Source organism: Solanum lycopersicum, chromosome 9, assembly GCF_036512215.1.
Source record: "Solanum lycopersicum chromosome 9, SLM_r2.1".
In the NCBI taxonomy this organism is placed as follows: domain Eukaryota; kingdom Viridiplantae; phylum Streptophyta; class Magnoliopsida; order Solanales; family Solanaceae; genus Solanum; species Solanum lycopersicum.
Genome location: NC_090808.1, coordinates 31,310,879 through 31,311,594, shown reverse-complemented (window position 1 = coordinate 31,311,594; position 716 = coordinate 31,310,879). Strand labels below are relative to the sequence as shown.

At 39.1% G+C, this 716-nt stretch overlaps 1 protein-coding gene across 1 annotated transcript in view; it reads right to left on the bottom strand.

The window, feature by feature from the left end:
• The window catches only part of LOC138338467 (uncharacterized), a 951-nt gene extending 684 nt beyond the window's left edge, over positions 1-267 (bottom strand). The window contains exon 1 of the mRNA XM_069289431.1: positions 1-267. This exon is cut by the window's left edge and continues 684 nt beyond it. Coding sequence (XP_069145532.1) covers positions 1-267 — 267 coding nt within the window.
• Between the last annotated feature and the right edge of the window lie 449 nt (positions 268-716).

Genomic DNA, 716 nt, shown 5'->3' with positions numbered 1-716 from the left:
TCCAACCCCTGACCATAAGTAGCTTCTGCATAGTCCTTCAATAACTTTTATTATCTTAGCTGGTATGATAAATAACTGTGCCCAGTATGATTGAACTCCAAACAAGACAGTCTTAATCAGTTGTGTTCTTCCAGCATGGGACAGTTTTTTTGTTGTCCATGACTTGATTCTTGCCATGATCTTGTCTATGAGGGGATACCATTGTATTATGCTCAGCTTCTTTGTCGAGAGGGGAACTCCCAAGTATTTGAAAGGCAGTTCCTCCATTGTATAGCCCATCTATTGCATAATCTGTTGCTTTACCTCCATTTGCACTCCTCCACAGTAAATAGAACTTTTTGTAAGATTTGCTTGCAATCTGAGGCTTGAGAGAAGTCTGAAAAACATCTTTGTAGCATCTTGATAGATTCCAGATCACCCCTTGAGAACAATAGAAGATCATCTGCAAAGCATAGATGAGTTATGGCCAACTTAGAGCATTTGAGATGGTATTTGAACATTTTCTCTTCTCTGAGTCCTTTGAGCAATCTACTAAGATATTCCATTGCTATAGCAAACAGGAATGGTGACATAGTATCACCTTGTCTAAGTCCTTTTGCTGCATCAAATCTCTGAGTAGTTTGCCCATTCACAACAATAGTGTAGTTCCCTATTTTCACACACTTCATTACCCATTGAATAAACATGTCTGGAAATCCCAGACCTCCCATTACATG